Source organism: Lissotriton helveticus, chromosome 11, assembly GCF_964261635.1.
Source record: "Lissotriton helveticus chromosome 11, aLisHel1.1, whole genome shotgun sequence".
Lineage (NCBI taxonomy): Eukaryota > Metazoa > Chordata > Amphibia > Caudata > Salamandridae > Lissotriton > Lissotriton helveticus.
The window spans coordinates 1,124,980,757-1,125,004,369 of NC_136072.1; the positions used below are offsets into that span (position 1 = coordinate 1,124,980,757).

Sequence of the window (23,613 nt, forward strand, 5' to 3'; positions counted from 1 at the left end):
ACGTCTTCCGACTTGGCATATATTCTGGCTATAAGAATAGCCATGGCATGAGAGGAAGTAACAGCACCTCCCACACTTCTCTGGTTTAGAAACGTGGAGATGTTGGAAGGCCAAGAATAACACTTACTAGGACGCAAAGACGTAGAATGGGAAAGGTGGCAATCAACCCTGGGGGCACGATTTTGTTGACTTTGACCAAAAAGACAGAATGGGTCCCCTGGAGAGCATCTGTTCCACACGCAGCAAAATGATAAAACACAGCATAGGTCTCTTGATAACGAGGTGTGCCGAGAAAACTACTGGGAGAGCAACCAACCTACTGACCAATATAAAGACTTTGAAGCTTGATATTCAACTAACTTGAAAACTGTTAGATTCTTATTGTTGCTAACATGTGATCTATGTCAGATGCTTGTGATATATACCAATTTCTTTATCAATTGATATACTAGGAAGTTTTATTTTTGAGCAAACCAATAGTTATTTAAAACAAATAAGCAAAAAGGATAGGTCACTAATTGCATTACCTTGCTCAGCAACTATAATATACACATTAAAGCTATATTTTTTCGATCACCGAAATGCTGTGTATATTTCCAAAGCATCCACATCAGCAATGTCTTTAATGACACTCTGATCCTCTGGTTGCAACATATTAACTATAATATACACATTAAAGCTATATTTTTTTCGATCACCGAAATGCTGTGTATATTTCCAAAGCATCCACATCAGCAATGTCTTTAATGACACTTAGATCCTCTGGTTGCAACATATTAACTATAATATACACATTAAAGCTATATTTTTTTCGATCACCGAAATGCTGTGTATATTTCCAAAGCATCCACATCAGCAATGTCTTTAATGACACTCTGATCCTCTGGTTGCAACATATTAACTATAATATACACATTAAAGCTATATTTTTTTCGATCACCGAAATGCTGTGTATATTTCCAAAGCATCCACATCAGCAATGTCTTTAATGACACTCTGATCCTCTGGTTGCAAAATATTAATGCAACAGATATAAGTCAAAACTGTGTAGCAAACCGTAAACGAACAATAGCACAGCATGAGCTCTGGCAATCAATGTGGAGCATCAAATATGATATCGGAAGCGACACGCCATAAACATGAAACACTTGTGACATAATATAAGCTATGACAATAACTGTTCAGTGTAAATTGAAATATTTGGAATTGTGTGTCATCATACAGTGGCACGGGCTGCGTACAATGGCCCCAACAATACCCTCTGAAAGGACATAAACAAGGCCTAAACCAGTCTGGGGTTGCTTCTGATTCAGTAGAGGTGTGGCCTAACTGACTGCTCGGCCTATATTTTGAATTTTGGGATGGGGCCAAGAATGAGATGCATATGGTCTGTCCCCTTCGGCCCATGGTACAGAGCAGACAAGCTTATATAATAGATTGGAACACTGCCCACATTGAGATGAATTTAAGAATTCCATACATCGCTGACAAAAAGCAGAATTGGGATCATATTTTCTCGGTATTCAATATTCTGAAACAATTTACTGGATACAAGTCCTTCACAGGTGCACTATTAATCGTGTGATGGACTACTGACACCGCATGCACTTTCCTCCACCCTAATCAGCAGCATAGAGGCGCTGGAGTAACCTGTTCAGTCATGGTCTGTCTAAAACCCTTCTCTGATCTGCACAACTGAAGTCCCACCATCCCCTCCATTTAATGCTCTAACCAGTTAGGGAGTTTGCATTATAATACTGCAAAATGCAGTGTTGAGGTTCATTCGTCACTGTAACCCAACTTCCTCACACGCTTTGTTTTTAAAGTAAAGTAAAGGTAAGCCCAACGAGTCCCACCGAACATATCTAAGAGTAAAATATATGGACTTCACGTTACCTGCAGCCCCCACGTCGTGGCGTTCATTCATTTCCTCATCTTCCGATGCATTCAACCCAAGCACAACCTTCTCTGCTCCAACACAAGTAGAATGGCCCAGTGATGGCGGAGTAGAAAAACAGACAATGTACAGTCAGACCTGGTTACTCCACATTCAGCCCTTTCGTGAAATTCACCAAGGGTTGCATATATATTTAAGACAGCATAACAAACATAATAAGTGTAAATTAAGTAAAAACGAAATTCACGCAGGGATCTGAATTAGCCAGGTCAGATTGTACATAACTTTTACTTTATTTGATACACTGTAAAAAACAAAACAGACCACCATAATACATACTAAAATTCATAAACATACAAAAAAGGCACAACTGCACATGCAACTAGGAGACGCAGAAAGTCCTCCCTCAAACCCACACCAAAATTATAATTTTTGTGGCTATTTTATGTAGACATTAAAAAACACTTGTATATTTAAAATGTTTTAAATTTGTATTGGTAAATACACCTACTGGAAAAGTTACCGTTCATTAGGCTAACGGGTGAAAAAACAAATTGTTGCTAAAATTACAAACGCTGATAAGGTCACAGGCTTCTGCTATGTTCATCTGATTTGAGACCACTGTATTAAAAGGGTCCTACACACATGAAACTGGACTTGTTTGCCAAACTTAGAAATGTGTGAGCATTAACTAATAGAAATGTCAAGTTAAGCGGCTACAGGGCAAGCTGTTGCATATTTAAAAATAAGTTATTTTAGAACACCAAAAACTACGTATGTTAAATACGCCCCAAAAGCCCTCGTAGTATAGATGAAAAGCAAGGGCCTCAAAGTTGCAGATACTAAAGCAGCCAAACGCAGAGCTCTGGAACCTTATACTAGCTTTAATCGCCATTTACGAGCGTGGAACGGAAAGACATAGTAGAATACAAGAAAAAGTTGTAAAGTGGGAAAGAATATGTGTACAACGCAATTATCGCTAGGATTACCTAAATTAATCACTGGCTGCTAATACTTAGTTGTCAAAAGACATATGATGGACGGAATGCATAGCAAATCAAACATTCACCCCCCAGTCAATAGATTTGGGTTAAATCCATCGTTCTTTTGCTCACCATTCCATCCCAGTTTAGACCTGGCCATAGGCAAATCAGTCTAGACCCTGTGCCTCATGGGAACAGTCCAGAGGAACTGCTAAGCCATGTCCTCCCAGGGAGGAAGCCATGTCCTCCCAGGGAGGACATGGCTTGGCAGTTCGGGCTGCACTGTTTCCATGAGGCACAGGATCAAGACTGATTTGCCTATGGCCGGGTCTAAACTCGGATGGAATTGTGAGCAAAAGAATGATGGATTTAACCCAGAACTCTTGACTGGGGGTGAATGTTTTGATTTTTTTCTGCATTCCGTCCATCAATTGTATGTCTAATACTTAGTTGTAGCAAATGTATTTTGTATATACACAAGGAATTATATTCATCCTTACTCAACTAGACAAATGCTCTAACCCTGCAAAGTATTACACAACGAGGAAACACAGAAAAAGGGATCACCACTATTACACATACACACAAAATTTACAGATTTAACACTTATCACAGTTACCCTTTTGGGCTATGTAAAACTCTCGGTCCTCCTGTATGAATTAATAATGGCGGATTTTTCATTAATTTTAAGCATAATACCACAGGGAGATAGTCTTTAGAGAATGCACACGTAAGGAAAACCCTTATCCTTCAATCACTTGATACCAGACCTCATCAACAAAATGTGATTCAATTTACAGAGTCTTCTTCAACGAAGATGTCACAGTATATTGTTTCTTTAAAGGAATCCAGTGTTTGAGGGGTTGGAAGGAGATCTGAAAGTAAAGGAACTGAACCGTGAGAGAAAAGGGAGAACTTTCTTTGTAATCCCATTACTCGAAATACGCGGTTTGTCTCCTGGGAGGTGAAGCCAGGGTGTTTGACAAAGTTATAAGTGCTAGGAATGCAGCCAGCATCATCGCGCCATATAGATTTTAATTTTTATTATCTTTAGCGGGACAGGGGATGGAGGGCGTCATGTTTATAAGTAATATAAAGGGGGTTGGGGGGGGGGGGGTATTCTGGCCACGGACAGAGACGGCAGTCTAACAGAGGCGAGGGTGGGGTTCCTCGCAACACCAACAGAACCAATGGGTCTTGCCGCAACTTCCGACCGCGGCCCCGGTCTGTAGTGGACTGCCAGTGCTTGAAGTGATCCTGCGTGGCCCCGTGAATCTTGGCAACCCCGGGAGCCCAGGAATATGGGGCAGCCGGAGTGCCCTGCCTTGTCGTCTGCACAGGGTCAAGGGCGACCCAGGCCCACCGTACCCGTCCCCCATCACTACATTGCCAGGGCAAGAAACGAGTAACCGATACAGCCGCCCAGCCCGTGCACTGCTCTCCACAGGACCAATCATGCCCCGGAGAACGTGTGGCACAAGAGCCGCCACTGCACAAGACTCTGGGAGAGTGCAGAACAAGCAGGCTACCCTCTCCCAGCAAGACGCTGAACACAGAGGCTACCCCCTACCCCCAATACCTCAGCGAGCATGTAGGACGGCTTGCTGCACCCCCAAAAAGGAGGGGGGAAGACTGATTCTTGCTCTGAATATTGGCCAGCAGTCCAACAACAAAGGGGTTCAGCTGCTAGTCTAGCCACATCCTCAGCCACTCCATGTGCCCTACATAGCCATTCCAGCCGCGCCCCTTCCCTAAAAAGGGTGGACGAACGCCATTAGTACCACACTTCGGTCCCCTTACCCCCTGTGTGGGTGGCAGCGCAAACCGACCTCTTTCCTTCTCAATTTGCCGCTTCATGCCTGCCTGCCTGCCTGCCTGGAGGGGGCATTATGCCGACAGGCTGAATGCCGAGAACGCATAACAGATTCCTCCCTGGCCCTCCAACCTGCCCGCCATGCCCCCCGGGAAGCCTACAAAGCAGCTCCTTCTCACAAAAGTGGTCTTCCCAAGCAAAGGAAATGCCCGCCTCTTGACGGGCTCCTCAGAGCACACTATTGACCTGATCCTCAAGGAAATCACGGCAGTGAGGCACAGATTGGAGGTCATGGAAGTGAAGATGACGGACATCACTGTAGAGAGGAAGTCCACTGGGGTGGACATAACAGGCTTCAAAGAAAAAGTGGATGGGCTGGATCTACACCCGTTAGGACTGGAAACGGGAATCAATCAGAGCCCAGACAGAGACTACAAAAACTCCTAGGCATTCACGCCAGGATCACCGTCCTGGGGGACAGGAGACCCAGGAGCAAAATCTTAATTTGTGAAATTCTGGAAAAGACTGAGAGAACCAATGTCAGCAGTTTCCTGTGCGACTTACTAGCCAAACTCCTGGGGCTTACCTTCTCGTCTGCTGGAAATGCAGAGTCCACAGAATCTGACCGTGACAGCCCCAGGCATCAGCAGGAGTGCAGCCCATCATACCTTGCTTCCTCCGTCATGAACAGGCACGTCAAATGCTCGCAGCAGTGCAGTCGCATTGGGCCCTATAAGTATCAAGGCCACATGGTCCACATTTCGGCTGACTAGTCTAGGGAGATGAACGAGAAGCAAAGGCCCTTCCTGTTGCTTATGCCCCAGCTGCGCAAGTGGAACATAAAGTATGGCCTTTTTATACGGCACATATGTGGATCACGATTGATGGCAAATCTAGGGACTTCCACCATCTGGAGTAATTGCAATCCTTACTGAACGTTCTCCATGACTGAAAAATGGACAAGGCTCTGATTCCCACTACCTCACCCCAGGTTATGCAACGGTGGGTAGAGAGGGCTCTCAGCCCCATGGAGGCAGACACCAGGACAGGTAGCATCTACTTGCAGAGCAGCAAGGGGAAGGCGATCAAGGATGTGGCAGAGCTGACACAGGACAGGGGCAGGCAAGACTGTCACTAAAGGCCAGGCCACCCAATGAATGATGTGTCCAGTGCTTGTTGCACATCATTGTTTCCTTGTGTCTTTGTAAGCAGTAAATGAGTGGCCTGTCTGTTCACTGTTTAATGTTAATTGATTATTGGTTATAGTTTCCACTGTTGCTTTTTCCGCCTCCCAACGCTGCCTGGCTGGTCTCCAGGCATTCTCCTCAAGTGGTGAAGTTAGCTGGAACTAGACAAGCAAAAACCTGGGGCACGCAGTTTTACCTTCACCACCACCCCCCCACTCCCCCCCCCCTGCCTACAACCTAGGCACGGCCGTTCAGCGCCTCATTACTTGAGGCTGCTGCTTTTACCCACCCACCGCTTCGATCCCCTCTAGTTGAGTCAGTGTTGCATGCCATCTACCATTGGTATATTCTCTCCTCCCCTCCCCTCCCCTCCCCTCCCCCTCTGCATGGTCCTCCACTGGCACTGGTCAAACCACAGCGCCTATCCTATCTATAGGCCCACCCGCGCACAGAGCGTTTAGATCCTGTCCTGGACATTAACACCCACCACCCTTTTTTCCCTCTCCCTTGCCAGCCGTCAAGAACCGAGAGAGTATCTCTCGCCCCTCCCCGCCTAGCCCACAATTAGGGGGCCTAAAGTTACCAGCCACCATGCCTTCACTTCTCTTTCGCCATCACGGGCCGAACCCATCTGACATAATTCCTGGTGCCAGTTTCTTTCTCGATGGCATTCGGGGACAATCTCCATTGCTCCTCCCATCCTTGCTGCCCATTTGACCAAGCACATGTCACCGCAGGGAGCACTTAATGCCATTTATCAAAATGTGAACGTCCTCACCCACTATATCAAATGCAAAAAAAAGGTGCTTACATACCTTAACTCTAAATACGCCGACTTAGCATTACTCCAAGAAACCCATCTTACGACTGCGGAGACTGAGAAACTACAGCAGAATGGAGTGCCCATGGTGAACAATAGCAAGTGCCCACGCCGCAGGAAGACGCATAAGAGACGCCTTGGAAGTGTGGTATTGTAAACTGTATTATAAATGTATTTATATAGCGCTTACTACCCCTGATGAGGCGTCAAAGAGCTTTTTCCGCAAGTAGCACACTACTCCACAACCCATAATGGATTTGTGGTGAATTAGTATAGCGAAATATGAAAGTAATTTGAGTGGTGGATGTGTTAGTTATTTGGATTGACAAGGATAGTGGGGGGATAGGAGAGGGGAAAAAGGTTTGCATTTATATGGCACTTGCTACCCCTGATGAGGTGTTGAAGCGCTTTTTTGGCGAGTAGGACGCTGCCCAGGAACCCATAAAGGATTAGTGGTGAATTAGTATAGTGAGAAATGAAATTAATTTGAGGGGTGGACATGTTACTCTGTTAAATGGGTTGAAGATAGAGGTATAGAAGAGGGGCGGATTTAGAAATTTTTTGTGTCCGTTTTGAAGCTCATAGCAGTAGGAGGAGGCTTGGGATGAATAAAAGGGAGGTGGAGAGGGGAAAAGGGGAAGGGCTTAGAAAGGCTTGTTTTGGGGGATCGGAATAGTAAAAGAGGTATGAGATGATGCAAGGAGGGGGAGGGAAGAGTCTAGAAAGGGTTATTATAGCGAACAGCTATGTATATTTACAGATTACATGTAAATGAATGTTTCACATTGGACGGGTCTACCTGGTCTGGTTTTGATTACCACTAACTCTGAATCTATCCAAATTGTATCTATCGTTATTTCTGTGATTCACCCTCTCACCACCCTCCACTACCACTCCCCCAATGCTTTCCTTCTTGCGCTCAACCTATATATATTGAAAAGAAATACCTTGTTGAGCAAATTGAATAAATGCTTTTGTTTCAAGTAATTGAATTTTGTTGGAGCTAATTCCCGTGTGGGTCCTCTATACATGCACTCATGAATAACCATTGATTGTATGCATGAGGAAGTTCGGTGGGATATTGAGTATCAGTGTTGTAGTGCTCTACACAACACATATTGTATATAATTGAATCCAATTCTTGGTAAATTGGTCACGGACCATTTTCTCATTCCCTTCTATGAAATAGCAGAATTCTAGGGGTCCATTTGCCTAGGTTACTTCTAAAGTACACAGGTTGCCAGCATCATTACACAACTTCCTCTCAGTGTTATCTCGGGCCTCAAAAGGAATCAAAGTCCAAAAGTACAAGGATCAGTTAAGTCATCACCTGATCAGTACGCAATAACTAACCATAACCATGTCTAAGGTATACCTGGGCTTGGGTCCCCTACTCAATGTGCCACTGGAACCAATCAGACCAAAAGTGGTATAAAGTTAGCTTGCGTTCCGTTTCAGAGAGGAAGTTCGGGTTGGACTGTACCTACTGGAGCAGAACCAAGACTGATTTGCCTATTGCTGGGTCTAACCTGAGGAGGCATGCTGAGCAAAACAACAATGGGTTGGAATGCTATCCCGAGCTTGGCCAGTGCGGAGTACCTGACTTGGCAGTTTGATTCTATTGGAGCAGGACCAAAACTGATTTGCATATGCCTGGGACTAATCAATTATAGTTGGGCAATTAACAATAGAAAAGAAACTGCAGCCATGCCGATGTATATGCGTCACATTGCAATATATGTTTGATGTGGAAATAAAGTTACAAATAACAAAATACAAAAGTAATACATTGGAACATCAAAGAAAGCTAAAGTCCCATCCAAAAGCTCATGTATATACATTTGACAGTTACACACAACAGTGCTGACAACCCACCATGATGACTGTTGCGCTCTCCTCCAATCTGTGACATGGGCTACTCCTGCTTAAGTTTGCCCCATCATGGGCCCCCCATTTTGGTGTATTTCCTAGAGCACCCTCTAGCTTTATAAATGGTCTTCTGCTGGGCTAAAATCCACAGCTCTGTACCAGTCTCTTAAAGTGAGGGCGGACGACTCTCGCCATGTTCGAGCTATTTCCCTTTTGGTTATCATTCAGCCTACTACCACCAGTTTCTGTTTCACCCTATCCCCTTCCTCCCCATACATTATCCCCAAGAGTGCTTGCTTTGGTTTGCTCTGCCCACAACCAGTAACAAGGACAAGCATATTGTAGATTCTAAGTCAATACGTGTTGAGCATTGGGCAGTCCCATGCCACATGTAGGAATATATCCCTCATTTCCACATCGGACACATAATGGTGATTGGATTCTGTCGATTTTGCGGAGACGTTCCGGTGTGAAATAAATTCTGTGAATATATTTACATTATGATGAAGTCTAGCCATTATTAGTTCCCTAGTTGCCATTTTTGTCCCCACCCATTCCTCCTCATCGAGGGAGCCCAACTCTGTTTCCCATTTTTCCCCAAGTGATAGCAAGGTCAGGCAAAGTTACCACTAGAGCTCTGTATAATCAAGAGATGGCTTCCCAAGTTCTTTTGAGAACAAATTGTGACTCTAGAGGATTTCATTCCAGGACTGCAGTGAGCTGTGATTTCGAGAGACGCTGCGTGATTGTTGAAGGAGCTGGAGTTGGGACCACAAGCTCCAGAGGGCTGCGGGGGCTAACAGATATCGATCGCCCTCCCCTTGCCACCGGAAGTTCATTAGCTAGTCGGAACTCCCACCTCGCGGGAATGCGCCGGGCTAAGCCCGGGCAAAGGGCGGGCCATCTGTGGCCAGAAGAGGCCAGGCCGGGCCACCCCTTTTCAACGTGAATTTCATCATGGGTAAGCGGAAACTACATACCTCACAAGACCAGGGGGGGGGGCTTAAAGCCAAAGTCCCTAGGAAATCAGCGTCTATCATTTCCTATCTGACCTCGGCGGTGGGTGTTTTGACCACAGAAATTGCCATTGCAGAGAGGGAACTTGGGCTGGATCCGAACGCTGTTCAAGTAGCGGGAATTCCCCCCCTGGATACTACCCCGGAAAACCCAGTATCCCCTGGAGCACCTTGTAATTATTAACCCCCCCATCTTGTGCACAGGAGATATCTCATGTTGTCTCTGAGGAGAGGGTTCTGATACCTATAAGCATTATCCCCAATAAATCGCCCAGTCAGACTCCAGTCACTAAAGGACAGGCTAGGAAACTGTTCAGAAAAGGGGGTGGTGATGGACAGAGTATCTGAATTAAGCAGAACACTCCTATCCAGTCAAAAGATCAGGGCTTGATCCATCACCGTTTTTTAGCTCACTGCACCATCCCAGTTCAGAACCTGGCTACATGCAAATTAGTCTGTCCCTGGCCCAGTGCATCATGGGAACAGGGCAGACCAAACTACCAAGCCAATTCTTTACTGGAAAGAAAACAAGCTTCCGGGGACCGGTTTCTGGCATTGCAGCCGTCTTCGGCCCGGCTTGCTTGAATCCTGATGGTGCAGTGAGCAAGGGACTCATGTCTGAGCATACCCTTCCACTCCTATAGTGGCCAAAACGATTCAGAAAAGGGGGTGGTGATGGACAGAGTATCTGAATTAAGCAGAACACTCCTACCCAGTCAAAAGATCAGGGCTTGATCCATCACCGTTTTTTAGCTCACTGCACCATCCCAGTTCAGAAACTGGCTACATGCAAATTAGTCTGTCCCTGGCCCAGTGCATCATGGGAACAGGGCAGACCAAACTACCAAGCCAATTCTTTACTGGAAAGGAAACAAGCTTCCGGGGACCGGTTTCTGGCATTGCAGCCGTCTTCGGCCCGGCTTGCTTGAATCCTGATGGTGCAGTGAGCAAGGGACTCATGTCTGAGCATACCCTTCCACTCCTATAGTGGCCAAAACGATTCAGAAAAGGGGGTGGTGATGGACAGAGTATCTGAATTAAGCAGAACACTCCTACCCAGTCAAAATATCAGGGCTTGATCCATCACCGTTTTTTAGCTCACTGCACCATCCCAGTTCAGAACCTGGCTACATGCAAATTAGTCTGTCCCTGGCCCAGTGCATCATGGGAACAGGGCAGACCAAACTACCAAGCCAATTCTTTACTGGAAACGAAACAAGCTTCCGGGGACCGGTTTCTGGCATTGCAGCCGTCTTCGGCCCGGCTTGCTTGAATCCTGATGGTGCAGTGAGCAAGGGACTCATGTCTGAGCATACCCTTCCACTCCTATAGTGGCCAAAACGATTCAGAAAAGGGGGTGGCGATGGACAGAGTATCTGAATTAAGCAGAACACTCCTACCCAGTCAAAAGATCAGGGCTTGAATCGTTTTGGCCACCACAAGTGTGGAAGGGTATGCTCAGATGTGAGTCCCTTGCTCACTGCACCATCAGGATTCAAGCAAGCCGGGCCGAAGACGGCTGTAATGCCAGAAACCGGTCCCCGGAAGCTTGTTTCCTTTCCAGTAAAGAATTGGCTTGGTAGTTTGGTCTGCCCTGTTCCCATGATGCACTGGGCCAGGATCAGACTAATTTGCATGTAGCCAGGTTCTGAACTGGGATGGTGCAGTGAGCTAAAAAACGGTGATGGATCAAGCCCTGATCTTTTGACTGGGTAGGAGTGTTCTGCTTAATTCAGATACTCTGTCCATCACCACCCTCCTTTTTGAATAGGCTAAGAAACAGAGCACTGTGTCAAAGAAGGTCTCTAAGAGAGCAAATAAGCGGGATAAAGATCCAAAAAGTACCGCTTTGAAACAAGGACCCTGCTACAACTAATTTAATAGAGACAACTGTACGGGACTTGGTGGAGGAAATCTTTACTTCTCGGCTGGAGCTAGCTTTAACCGGTATTGCTAAGGACATTATTGATACTTTGAACATCTGTGTCGCCGGTTTACTAGAAAAATGTGAACGTATCAATGAGTTTCTAAATCTGATTAATTGTGCACCTGGTTCGGCTCAGATATCTGTGCCCCCTAAATGCAACCCTAAATTAGGCACTGGGAAAAATACGGAGAAAGGTGAATGGTATTGGTCTTTGAGCCCCTTAATGGTTGAGAATCCCGCCCCTGGATCCGCCACACCAAGCGGTTGCCATGATCACAACGGGGTTAGGGAATCACAGAGGAGCCCAGTAAGGAATCCAGAGATACGAAGTAATCCAGCTCCTACTAGGAGCAGGGGGAAACACATGGATCAACAGACTAGGAGTAAAATTGTTATCCAACCTAATATTAATCTCCCTCCTGAAGCAGCCCCGTTGGTGGTAGTCCTTGTAAGGGTCCCTCCATTAATGGAGGGAGAGGTAGAATCAACAGATGCTCTATTATCAGTCACTAAAAAATGGTGTGACCATAATTGCCCTGGTAATACTGAAATTTCTTCAAGTATTATAATGGCCAGGCGGGTTGGATGGTTAGGGAGTACCCAAAAGGCAGTAAAAGGGGATTGTGTCATTGTCAATTTTAATAATCCCCATGTTGTCCCCAGTTTGTTCGGGGATGCCTCAGAACTGAAGAGGGAGGAAGGAAGCATCAGGGCACTATCATTGTTTTCTTTTTACCCCCAGCCCCCCCCCCTACCCTCTCTACCCCCCAAAAGGCTAAAAGCAGATTTAAGACCATGACCAGAACAGATCCATGGGAGTTTAGGTCGGATCCCCTATAACTCCATGAATAGGGAACATTTCTCTGTCGGGGGTAGTTCCAGATTCCCTCATTCACCTAAAGCATCCTCTAGCCAGGTAACCAAGAGTAAGGAGACATTAGTTCTATCTAACAGGTTTTCCCCTTTGTCTCAGTTAAATGAGAACGATTGACTAAGGCACATAGATACTATTCCTCGACTCCCCACCCCCGAGCAGGACACCATCGCAGAGGTGGGTGTTAAATTTAGGTTAATGAGCTGGAACATTGCAGGGCTTCGGTCTAAAAGGGGTGACCAGAATTGGTTAAAGCTTATCAGAGATTGTGATGTTATAGCCCTCCAAGAGACCTGGGACAAGGACAATAACTTCTGGGTGGACGGCTTTAAATCTTACTTCCAGCCAGCCAGCCCAACGCCAGCGGGTAGAGCTAAGGGAGGGTTGATGCTCCTTCTCTCGGTAAGATTAAAAGGTTCAGTAATGATCTTAGACTCAGCTTCCCCATATTATCTAATAGCCGAGCTCCCTGCCCCGAATTATCCTAAAACATTGATAATTAATTTTTATAATTCTGGGGAAAGTGAGTACAGCAACGAGCATCTCTGTCACTTGACAAGGTTTTTAGAAACATATAAAGCACAGCAAACCACTTATGTTTATATTATCCTGCTGGGTGATTTTGATATTAATTTGTGTAATTTCAATTGTCAAATTAATGAAATTCATGGTCCCTCTTATTCGTCGCCACCTCACTTTGAACATACCCCTAAGGGTGAAGCTCTCGAAGAACTTCTTTCATTTGCTGACCTCTATGAGCCAGGTTTTTTTTATACCAGTGAGAGGGTTGTTTAAAGCTAGGGAAAGTGAGACGACTATTGATTATATATTTATATCCCCTCCACTGTTAGGGCATGTATTTTTTTATAATGCTATAAGTTCTTCTTTCAGTGATCACAACCCAGTCATCTTAGTTTTGAAGAAAGGCTTTTCCCTTATAGATGCCACAGCCAACACGAAGGGGCCTAGTAGTGTGATAACCCAAGATCAAGGGAGGAGGTTAAAATGGGCAAAAGTAGTCCCTGATCACTTTCTTGATAGCATGAGTATGAAGGTTAAAGAAGATATTACAAAATGTGCCGATTCATCTACCCCGGAGGGGGGAATTATCCTAGCCTTTGAAGCAATATGTAAACAGGTTGCTATAGATTTAACCATTACCTCTAGCCCTAAACCAAAAAAAGATGGTTTGATTCTAAATGCTCTAGGGCCCATCAAAACTTAATAAAATCATTGAAAGTTAAACCTAGAGATAAGGCCCTTATCGCCAGCCTTAGAAAAGAATATAAACTGAACATACAGAATCGTATAAATGAAATTAAAACAGAGGCATGGGACGCTTTAATGTCTGAAGAAGTCTTAAAGGATAGCTCGAAGTTCTGGTCTATCGTTAATAGTCCGCTGCTCTCGGGTGAGGAGAATGGTGTACTGGAAATCAACATCTCAGAATATGAATGGTTGACTCACTTTGAAGCTATTTATGCGAGTAACGAGGCGTTCGATTCTTTTATTGCTCCCCCCAGTAGTTCTCCTTTGCCCGCATTAGTGTTTAATGAGGAGGATGTGGAGAGGGCAATAAATGAATCTGCAAGTAATAAGGCTCCTGGCCCAGACGGCGTCCCTGCCTTTATTTATAAGGGCAATGTTAAACTAGGGGCTAAAATTTTAACTAATGTTTTTAATTCTATTGTTTCCCATGGGTTTCCTGCTTCATGGTCCCACTCCATTATAATTCCGGTCTTTAAACAAGCATTTACAATGCAATGGTCTCTGCATTATTAAAGGTAGAGCTATTGGCATTGCTCATGACATTTTATTTTTTTTTATCATAAATTAATGGCATTGTCATTTACATTGCCAATAGATTAATTGTTAAATAAATGGCACTGTCATTTACAATGCCAATAGCTTAATCGCTCGCAAATGCATGACCTATTGCATTTACACCCACACAGAACCACCCACACACACACACACATACCGAGCCACCCACACAGAGCCACCCACACGGTCATTCACATAGAGCCACCTACGCAGAGCCACCCTCACACAGACAGAGCCACCCACACATAGAGCCACCTACAAAAAAATCATTTGCAATGCAATCGGTCTCGCCTTTGGGACCTTATATGTATTTAGCTATGCAGCACATTACCCTGGGTACTGAAACATCTACTGTTCTTTAACATGGAGGGAAAGTAAGCTCCAAACTGTGGGACACATATGGGAACACATGGATAGAAATATTGCCATTCAGCGGGAAATGGTATAGTCCAAAGCTCTGTTTTTAATATAAAATCAGGGCCTTTGGTGTTCATATCGCTGAAAATACAAGATTTGAAAATAATATTATTGTCTACGGGTGCTCGTGGAAGACAATTTCTATGGACGGAAATCTAGAGAATGCTAAAGTGATTCGGGTATTTTACCGACCTCTGCTGGTCGTTTTCTAACAAGGTGTAGTCATATTTGTGTAACGAGGGTTGAATCTCCTCTGATGAACCGACCTCTGTGAGAGTGTCCATGGCGAAGGCGAAGTCAAAGTCCAGGTTATTCCTATCAGAGCTGTCTCTCAAAGTCTAAGGACGAGTTTGAACAAAAGTCAAAATGTTTGCAGAAACAGGGTGAATTTTAAGTACAAGAGTCCACTAATCTGACAAGGCTAACAATAAATATTCATGTATATTGGGTCAGTGAGTAAACATGTGAGACCCATCCACCCCGACAGAGTGAGAGATGAGAAGTCTCGCTGTGACACTATCAAGAGCAGTAATCGGTCACAGACCTGCCAACGCATACACTGCTGATCAGACATACTGGGGTCTATATAAAAGGTTTAAACAATGCCAGAAAAATTATAACGGAGTTACATACATAAAACTGATATAGTAAAGAATACTACTTTGTGAACAATATAAAACAAGGAAAGTAACTAACTAGACAAACGAGAAAAGAATACGCTAATGTGAAGTATCGTTGTTACTTACTTTCAGCAATACACATATGGAACATGCACGCATGAGTCGGAGCTGCTTCTAAACACTGACAGCAAAACAGTTGCTACTGGGAGAGATATGACAAATTTGCAAATCTCATCTGCATTTAAAAGTGTATGCTGACCCTCAGCGGCACTTTTCTTTTCAACTAATCAGTGGCATGCAGCATATGGTTACTGTTAAGTGAGAAACAGATACAGTTGGTTACTGATGGTGTAACAGTAAATCATTTTACCAAGTTCTTCGATTTGAAATAGTCCAAGCATTTCGATCCCAGAGCTCCTCTTCCAACGTATACAAGCACTTTCTGAGCCTCTGCCGCTGCCATCCTGTCTCCTGGTAATCTCGGAGAGGATTTTGCAACCGTGCACTCACTAAGAGATTCTCTGCACAGTACTAAGTACAGCCCTCGGTGTGCAGAACAGATGGATCGGCTGTAATATACAGTTCCTGGGAAACAAATGTAAGTAACTCTATGATTGGTCCATTCACGCAGATGGCGAAGGGTCGCCGTCGAACACCCAGGAGATCCTTCGGCTTCAGTTTGGGGCGCATAGCTGACGATCCTGCGGAGCGGCAGCCATCTGGACATTTGCCGACCTGTGCGCCCGCTCTGCTCCTCGCCGGAAGTGCCTGACTCTGGGCATTGCGTGGCACCGCAGACCGCGGCTTCGGGGGCCCCCGGAGGTCCGGCGAGCGGTACCGTGGGACATCGCCTGCAGAGGGGATGCCGCCGTCTCTGATACCGGTGAGTCCCGGCTGTGCCTGAGGGGAGGTCTGGCTGCTGTGGCACTGTGACTTGCGGAGGGAGGCCAACGCTCCCACCCTAGCTGGGAATCCTGTCGGGGCGCCGCACATAGCTCAGCCGTTCACCCGGAGAGGCGGTGGACTGTGGGAGGTCCCCCGGGGCTCGGCTGCGAGGTGGTGTCTGCAATTGCACCAATTCCATGCAGGTTGGGGACAGAGCGGAGCGAAACTGCGGCGAGGCGGGGACCGATCGAGTATCTACCCGCTGCGCCTTTATGCCGCACCACGTCGACTGCTGTCAGTAGCTGAATACAGAGAGCCACTTGCACATCTATTTACCTGGCTGGCTGGATCCCCGGGGTCTCGATCAAGCCTCTGATACCAGTGACTGCTTGGACAACACGAGGTCTTGCTAGAGGGATTCCGGCGCCCGCCATTTTGTGACTTGGTGCTGCCCTGATTTGCGCGCTGCAGCTCCTAAGTGAAACTGGGCAGCCTCGCCATCAGTACTTAATACTTGGCCGATACATAGCTCTCCCTCGGATAAGACCGACTCAATTTGTCATAACACGAGCCATTGCACGACAGGACTGCAGTGAGGCGCACAGCGGCGCTACTCCTACGTGGCGCTAGCGGCACACTCCAGGCTTCAGAGATGGGGAAAAACGAAGCCAGGCAGCCCAAAATCAGCTTTGACAGCAAGAGACCCCCGAAAAACCAAGCGGCTGAGATGGATGGCGGCGAGTCGTCATCGCATGGAGCACCTTCAGACATAGACTTTGGGGCACTTATCATGGAGGTGAGGTCCAGCTTAAAGAGTATCGACGCCAAACTGGATACCATGTCATCGCAGCTAGAATCTGTGAAAAATAAAGTGGACGCCCACGAAACCAGACTGGACTGCCTAGAAAATAGGCAAACTGAATGCTGCGAATTCCAACAGCAAGCCAAGCAACACATTACATCCCTGGAGCGAGAAATAGATAACCTACGCGCCAAGGCTGATGATTTGGAAGCACGTTCCAGGAGGTCCAACATCCGCATTACGGGTATTCCGGAGACAACCAACATTAGCAAGATGGAGGCGTTTGTGGCAGACCTCCTACATGAACTATTCGACCCGAATTTGTCCCCAGTCTTCACAGTTGAGAGGGCGCACAGGTCGCTTGGAAAGAAACCTCCGCCGGGTGCCACACCTCGCCCGATCCTGGCTAAATTGCTCAATTACCAGGATAGGGACCTCATCCTGCGCTTGGCGAGAGAGAAGGGTAGGATCACGCATCAAGGGAACAACATCTCCTTCTACCCGGACTTTACCCCCCTGGTACAAGCGGCCCGCAAGGAGTTCCTGCCGGCGAAGAAGGTGCTGCTGCAGGCTGGAGTGCCCTACTCTCTGCTATATCCGGCGAAATTGAAGGTACAGCATGACAACACTTCACACTTCTTCACTGACGCCAAGTCTGCGCTCAAGTTCGCCAAGCATATCTGTGCTGGGGCCAGAAGGAAATCACCACGACTGGAGGAGGCTTCGGACCACCTTAGTGACAATGACTGAGGGGGCTGCCGCTGTGAATTTGTGTAACTGCACCTCCACCCCATTCGTACCTCAAATGGGCGTCTGGGTACTCCTTGTGCCCACGGCTGTTACATCTGAACTGAGTAAGTGGGGGTGAGACACTGGCGAAACCACGGGTGCCAAGCTGAGGCTACTGACTCCATGTTCTCTTTGAGATTATGGTTACATATGGGTTTTGTAGACCCTGGGGTGGGGGCACTGTTAGGACCCAGGAGATTTCCAATTTGTGTGTAGCCACCCCGTTCACACGGGGGTGTACGCTGGGCGCGCCACGCCTCATGGGGTGCTTCCCATTGTTACTGATGTTGGGGTTTTTGCACGCCCTGCGTGCCTGCTTTTGGGATATGTCACGACCTGATTGGGGGGTTGCTGAGGGTGGGGGGTGGAGGGGGGTGTTTATGAAGTTGCAAGTTCTAGTTCTAATAAGGTGCACTGTATTTTTACCTCGGACTACCTATTTGCGCATTGGATTGATGGTCACGATGAGTGGGCGGCCTTGTGGCTCTGGGGGATGGGGACAATGGGAGATGGATCTGACTATACGCCACCTACTAGATGGGGGGAATTAAGCTATGGACTTGGAACATTAGAGGCCTTGGTGATTACAAGAAAGCCCGCCTGATGCATGGTATACTGTCGAGGCACAATGTAGACATTTGCTTCTTGCAAGAAACTCATCTTAACACGACCCCCTCACCCAGATTGAAAAACTCCCGATGGGCGCATGTATACTCTGCCATTTATTCTAACTATGCGAGAGGTGTGGCTATACTCATCCGCAGAGGGCTGGATTGGCGGGAACACGCTCATGTGCAGGATGTGGAGGGGAGATATGTTATACTACATGGTTCTTTGCAAGGGCGGCCTATTGTGTTGGCTGCAATTTATGGTCCAAATGTGGACGATCCTGAATTCTTCCGGGGTGTTTGGGCGGAGATTGCGTTGCTAGACTGCCAGTCGGTTGTGTTGGGTGGTGATTTCAATATTGTGCTGAATGATGACATGGATCGCAGGGGTGTGAGCAGACCACTGCATGCTAAAGCACGTCAAGCAGTCTTGGATGTAATGAGTGAGGGAATGCTTTCGGATGTGTGGAGAGCTAGACATCCGGATGTCAAAGTGGGGACCTGCTATACTTGCCACAAAGCTGCTTGGTCTAGGTTGGACTTCTGGCTAGTGTCTCCTGAGGTTGCAACGTGGGTGTCGAGTGTTGATATCCTAGCTAGGTCACTGTCGGATCATGCCCCATGTATGTTGGAGTTGCACCCCCCAGACACTATTCACAGGGCGTTCACATGGCGCCTTCCACCACACGCGCTCACGGACCCAGTGTTTGTGGAGGAGATCAGAGAGGACATCATTAAATATTTTGCTGAAAATGCTGGGTCAGTCTCCTCTAAGGCCATCGAATGGGACGCCTTTAAGGCTGTGATCAGAGGCCAGTGCATTGCACGAAAGGCGGGCGTCCTGCGCGCCATCAGGGACACGTTAGCTAAACTGGAGGGAGAGCTGAGAGACCTAGATACTGCTTTTAGCACTGACCCGTCATTAGAAACTGCTGGGGCTCTAAAAACCAAGCTGCTAGCCTTTACTGAGGAGGCGGAGCGAGAGGTGCGATTCCTGGGGAAACAGGCGGAGGCACGCAGATATGGGGAGGGGGACAGACCAAGCAGGACCCTTGCTAGGCTGATAGCTCCTCGTACACAGTCCAACTACATTCACACCATATATGACAAGGAGGGAACCCTGGCAGTGGGTCAGGAGGCAGTGTTAGGCGCTTTCGCTGATTTCTACGCATCCCTCTACACCTCCAAGCAACCCACGGCCCCAGCCTCCTTGCAGGGCTTTCTCGACTCTATTGCCCTCGTCTGGTTTAATAACAACCACAGACAATACATGGACCTTACTGTAACTGTCCAAGATATCACTCAGGTGATTAAGAGCATGCCGGCCAACAAAGCCCCTGGCCCTGACGGCCTGACAACATCCTTCTATAAAACTTATGTTGATGAACTGGCGCCGAAACTACACTCTGTGTTTGTCGAGGCCCTTGAATTGAACTCCCTGCCAGACTCCATGCGTGAGGCCTTAATAATTACACTCTTAAAACCTGATAAAGATGAGCTGCGCCTGGATTCCTATAGGCCCCTCTCTCTGATAAATGTAGATGCTAAAATTTATGCAAAGATCATTGCAGATAGATTGCAGCCAATGTTACCGATGATTGCACTCCCTGACCAATCGGGGTTTATCCCTGGCCGCGCAACATCACATAACCTCAGGACCATTTTCTCTGTCCTTCACTACTTACACCCGTCTGTGCAGGCGGCGGTGGTGTTTCTAGACGCCACCAAGGCTTTTGACTCCTTAGAGTGGCCTTACCTGTTTAGGATTTTAGAAAGGATGGGATTCAGCCAGAATTTCATGACCTTGATCAAACTGCTGTACACGGAACCTAGAGCTAGGGTGAGTGTAAATGGACTCGTATCCAAGCCCTTTAGTATTTCCAGAGGGACTAGACAAGGGTGTCCTCTGTCCCCTCTCCTCTTTGCCATTGCAATGGAGCCGCTTGCGGCTCGGATACGGCAGCATCACACTGCACGGGGCATCGGATTCAGCTCTCGGAGCTTGCTGATCTCGTTGTATGCGGACGATGTCACCTTATATATCATCAATCCCAAAGTCAACATGAATCCGCTGCTCCGAGAATTTGTGAGGTTTGAGGGCCTGGCAGGAGTGTCAATCAACTGGTCTAAGTCTGTTGCCTTCCCATTGACGGAGGGGACTTGTCGCCCGGCTCCGGACTACCCACTGAGGTGGGAGACGGATGCTGTTAAATATTTGGGTGTTTGGGTCAGTCGTGATGTACAGGAGCTGTGGTCGCTCAATTTCGGAAGGGCGGTGGACTGGCTGGAAGGGAAAATCGAGGTTTGGAACAAACTGCCACTATCTCTGGTCGCAAGGATAGCCCTAGCGAAAATGGTGGTTCTCCCCAAATTCTTGTATTTGTTCGTAAACGTTCCGCTGCCGATGACAGCACACTTTCACGCTCGGGTCCGCTCGCTGTTGTTGAAATTGGTGTGGGCTGGAGGACAGGCGAGAGTGTCCTGGGACCTGCTCACACTACCGCTCCGTCAGGGGGGCCTCGGGGCTCCGGATATAAAGCTTTACTCCCTCTGTGCACAAGCGCAATTTCTACACTTCTGGGCCTTCCCTACTCCCTACCAACCGCACGTGGCGGTGGAACTGGCCGTGGTGGCCCCATTGCCGCTGCGTGTGGCGCTATACGGGAAGGTTTCATGCCCGTCGAGGGAGGTTGATACCGTGGAGATGATTCGCTGGGCCTGGCGCGAACTTCAGAAAACAGCGGGACTCTCCTTGCTTTACGCACCGGCCATCCCCCTACGGGGAAACCCGATGCTGCCTTGCTTGACCGCCAGAGGAGATGTACTCATGATCAGAGGGAAGAGACTGCACACCTTTGCTGATATATATCCTGGCGGTACATTTGTCGAGATGAGCGCGAGCGATGATGTCCAACCTGAATCTTTTGCAGACGCGTTGTTATACCATTCCCTTCGGGAATCCTGCAAAAAGATGGGGCCCCAATTCCCGGAGGAGCCATGCACTCTGGACGCCCTTCAAAATCTGCTTTCACGGCCCTCCCCCAAAAAGCTGGTATCGAGACTGTATAACTGCATGCAGGAGCAGGCCCCGCTAACAGTGGCCACGGCCAAGCAGGCTTGGGCTGCAGACCTGGCGGACCCTTTAACAGATGACGTATGGGAGTACTGCTGTAGGCAACTCACGGCACTGTCTCCGAACTATCGGCTGCGGCTCATCCACTTCAAATTTCTGCACAGATATTATCGCACGCCGACACTGTTACACCGCATGGGCATCCGCGCGGATGCCTCCTGCTGGAAATGTGGAGGGGAAGATGCGTCCTTTCTCCACGTAGCATGGAGCTGCCCCAAACTGGACGCATACTGGTCGGAGGTCTTTACAGCCATTAATCAAATCATACATAGAAATGATACACCGACACCGCTCCTGGGATTGTTGGGCTATGTTAAGGATACTGAACCCTGCGACAGAAAACTGCATGCGCTACTCCTTCTCTATGCCAAGAGACAGATCGCACTGCATTGGGGCAGGAGGGCTCTTCCCTCGTTCGCGGGGTGGATTAGGGATGTGACATATGGCCATGCTCAACTGACGCACTATTGGGAGACAATGCCCACCGCTTCCAGACCTACTGATATCTGGGACCCGTTCATACAATGGGCTAGAGAGCGGGCGGGCTCAGACACCTCGGGGGGGTCACCTGATGCGGGTGTTTCGGATGATATGGGCTGAATGTGTTCATTATGAGGTTGAGTGATTGCTGCTCAGAGAACCTGCGCTGGTGCGGACCTGCCCTGCACTGACACACGCTCCGAACCTGCTGCCCCACTGATCCTGCATATGACACTGGCCCTGCCCCCGCTGACCCTACTTCGGCCTCAGAACTCGGTAGATAGCCCCACTCAGCATCCTCCCCCTCCCCCCCATCCCCCTTCCCCCACCCCCTCCGCCTACACGTAACAGTGTGGAGGTCTCCGCACCCCCACTCTAAACATGGCTTGCCTTGTGCTCATGGTGATCCAGCACAGGTCCGCGCAGCCCCATGGATGGATGGTATGTTGGGTAGTTGTCTTTATGTACTGGCACCGAAGTTTGCTGTTTTCGTTTTCTGTTTGTTAGTGGGATACATTGGGAGAAAACAGTGCTGTTAGACGTATTCTTTCCACCTGCCGCAGCAGCAGGTTGCTGACCGCTGCTCGTTCCGAGGCGGCTTAGTTGCTTTCTAATTCATCTGCGTGTCTACATCACTGGGAGAAAAGTAAGACCACTTAAGCGCTGAAGTTGCACTGCTCACATTCATGTTTTTACTGTATTGTGTATATCTCTGGAAGTGCTAAACCCGGCCAGGTCCTGGACCCCGGCCTATTTTACTGACTCTTGTGCCTTGTACACCTGATAGCGGCCTGCCTCCGGGTTGTTGGCGTGACGCAGTGTAAATCTTCTGTCTCTTTATTGCAGAATAAATGTCTTACACTAAAAAAAAAAATTAAAAAAAAAGTACAGCCCTCGGTGTGCAGAACAGATGGATCGGCTGTAATATACAGTTCCTGGGAAACAAATGTAAGTAACTCTATGATTGGTCCATTCACGCAGATGGCGATTGGTCGGTGCGCGTCCTCGTCTTATTGGTCAATATATGCTCCTTTTTCACGTCAGTGGCTACGGTCACGCAGTATGGTTGTTTTTGTCTCCTACCGGTGACCTTTTACGTATTTTCTTTACTCCAACTGAAAGCTTTAAAAGTAAACTGGGATGACTATTCATTCAATTCAATTCAATTCAAAATTCTTTATTCGGCTGCATGGAATACAGTCATAAAAGTGCATTAAAATACATATATATACAAAACATGTTAAAAAGAATCAATACGTCAGATAATCATAGAAAAATATGTGATATCACGGACAATTGTATATATATAATTCATCAGTGACTTATTTAAGGGGGTAATATAGTTCGGTTAGGAGTCAGCATTCCATACTTTTTCTGAATTTCAGGGCTGTTTTTAAAAAGTTGTATATAAAAAAAGTGCGATCACAGTGCAGCATTTGAAGGTATAGTAGTGCTGGCATTATTTGCACAAAGTTCAATTTCTTAAGCAAAGGTTTTAAAAACATTTTCCGGGGTCTCTCGTAAAATGAGCATATAAATAAAAAGTGTGCCATGTCTTGCGGAGACTTATAGTCGCAGCCGCAAGATGGCATCACCATCTCTATGGGCTCCACTCGGTACGGCTAGCATCAGGTGAAATAAACCAAAGCGAAATCTGCTCAACAAGAAG

General features: G+C 47.2%; 1 protein-coding gene across 6 annotated transcripts in view; it reads right to left on the bottom strand.

Moving 5' to 3' along the window:
* DGCR2 (DiGeorge syndrome critical region gene 2) overlaps positions 1–23,613 on the bottom strand; it is a 345,968-nt gene that overhangs the window by 273,571 nt on the left and 48,784 nt on the right. For 4 of the 6 annotated variants that reach the window (XM_078667852.1, XM_078667849.1, XM_078667850.1 and 1 more), the window contains exon 2: positions 1,897–1,968. The exons of the other annotated variants lie outside the window; for them this stretch is intronic. In XM_078667852.1, the coding sequence (XP_078523978.1) occupies positions 1,897–1,968 (72 nt within the window). The remainder of the gene's footprint in view (positions 1–1,896; positions 1,969–23,613) is intronic. 6 annotated transcript variants of the gene reach the window in all.